General features: G+C 49.7%; 1 protein-coding gene across 1 annotated transcript in view; it reads right to left on the bottom strand.

Moving 5' to 3' along the window:
* Positions 1-864: 864 nt before the first annotated feature.
* LOC106810014 (protein NEDD1-like) overlaps positions 865-1,155 on the bottom strand; it is a 21,406-nt gene continuing 21,115 nt past the window's right edge. Inside the window, exon 6 of the mRNA XM_014813265.1 lies at positions 865-1,098. Coding sequence (XP_014668751.1) covers positions 865-1,098 — 234 coding nt within the window. The remainder of the gene's footprint in view (positions 1,099-1,155) is intronic.

The following is a 1,155-nucleotide window of genomic DNA, read 5'->3' as shown; positions in this document are numbered from 1 at the left end:
ATATATCACTCACTACACGCGATATATTTATTGGGAGTGTCCTGTCTGCATTAATTCAAATGCACCAGATACTGTGGAGCCAAAATGTGGACAAGATCATAAAACAACAATATTTGTTCTCTCTCTCTCTCTCTCTCTCTGGCATAGCTTATATTTTCGAGGCTCCAGCCCATATTCAGGCTATTGCTCACTTTTGCGTTTGTAATAGCAAACTGCTATGACGAAAGCATGCAAAGAATAGCCTGTAACTCCGCGTGTGATGTCCTGCTACTATGACACAAGCGAGGCTGCTTAGTTGATCGATCATAAACAACAGCTCTCGTTCCGAGTTGTCACACTACACTAAAACGCATGAAATTTATTACGAATTTCCTCGCCACATCACATCGCACATTTCCAAGGAGAACTCCTTAAAAGGAAGATTCTAATAAGAAGCCTCTACTAAAAGAGAGAGAGATATAAGAACAACTTTCATTTAATGGGAACCCAGGGGATGCGGACCATTCGCCCGACCCCCGGCGAGCGTCGCGTTAAGCTTAGCGCAGACTTGCGACTTTTTCATGCAACTCGGCTTTAATTCTAGAATCGCAGCCGAGTTGCATGAGAAAGTTGCAAGTCTGCAGGAACATGCAACTGCAACTCGTAGCGATTCTGGTCGCTTGCAACGAGTTTGATTTTCAGCAACTCGTCGCTCGCAATCGCATGTGTGCGGGTAATATAAGTCATGGAAAGACAAAAAGACAATGGAAAGAAGCGACTGCAGCAGTCGCTTGCATGCGCACACACGGTGAAGCGCGCGACCGATCGCACGCGGTTGCAGGTTGCAGCGACGAGCAACCAAAAGTCGCAAGTCTGCGCTAGGCTTTACTTCTTGTCGATGACGTCGTAGAGCAGCACGCGACTGTCGAGGCCGGAGCTGATGAGCAGCCGATCGTTGACGGAGGAGAAGCACAGGTCGGTGACGGGCGCGTGGTGGCTGCCGGCGAAGCGGTGCAGCTGCTGCCGCGCGTTCACATCCCACAGGCTCGTCGCTCCGTCGTCACTCACGCACGCCAGCAGCGAACGCTTGATGTGACTGTACTGCAGGCGTCTGACTGCCTGCACGCGGCGAAAGCAAACGATTAGACTGTTTATCGCTAGCTAGTGTTCTATGTA

This window comes from Priapulus caudatus, unplaced genomic scaffold, assembly GCF_000485595.1.
Source record: "Priapulus caudatus unplaced genomic scaffold, Priapulus_caudatus-5.0.1 Scaffold404, whole genome shotgun sequence".
NCBI classification, from domain to species: Eukaryota; Metazoa; Priapulida; class Priapulimorpha; order Priapulimorphida; family Priapulidae; genus Priapulus; species Priapulus caudatus.
The sequence above is the reverse complement of the archived record's forward strand: the minus strand, read 5'-3'. Positions and strand labels throughout refer to the sequence as shown.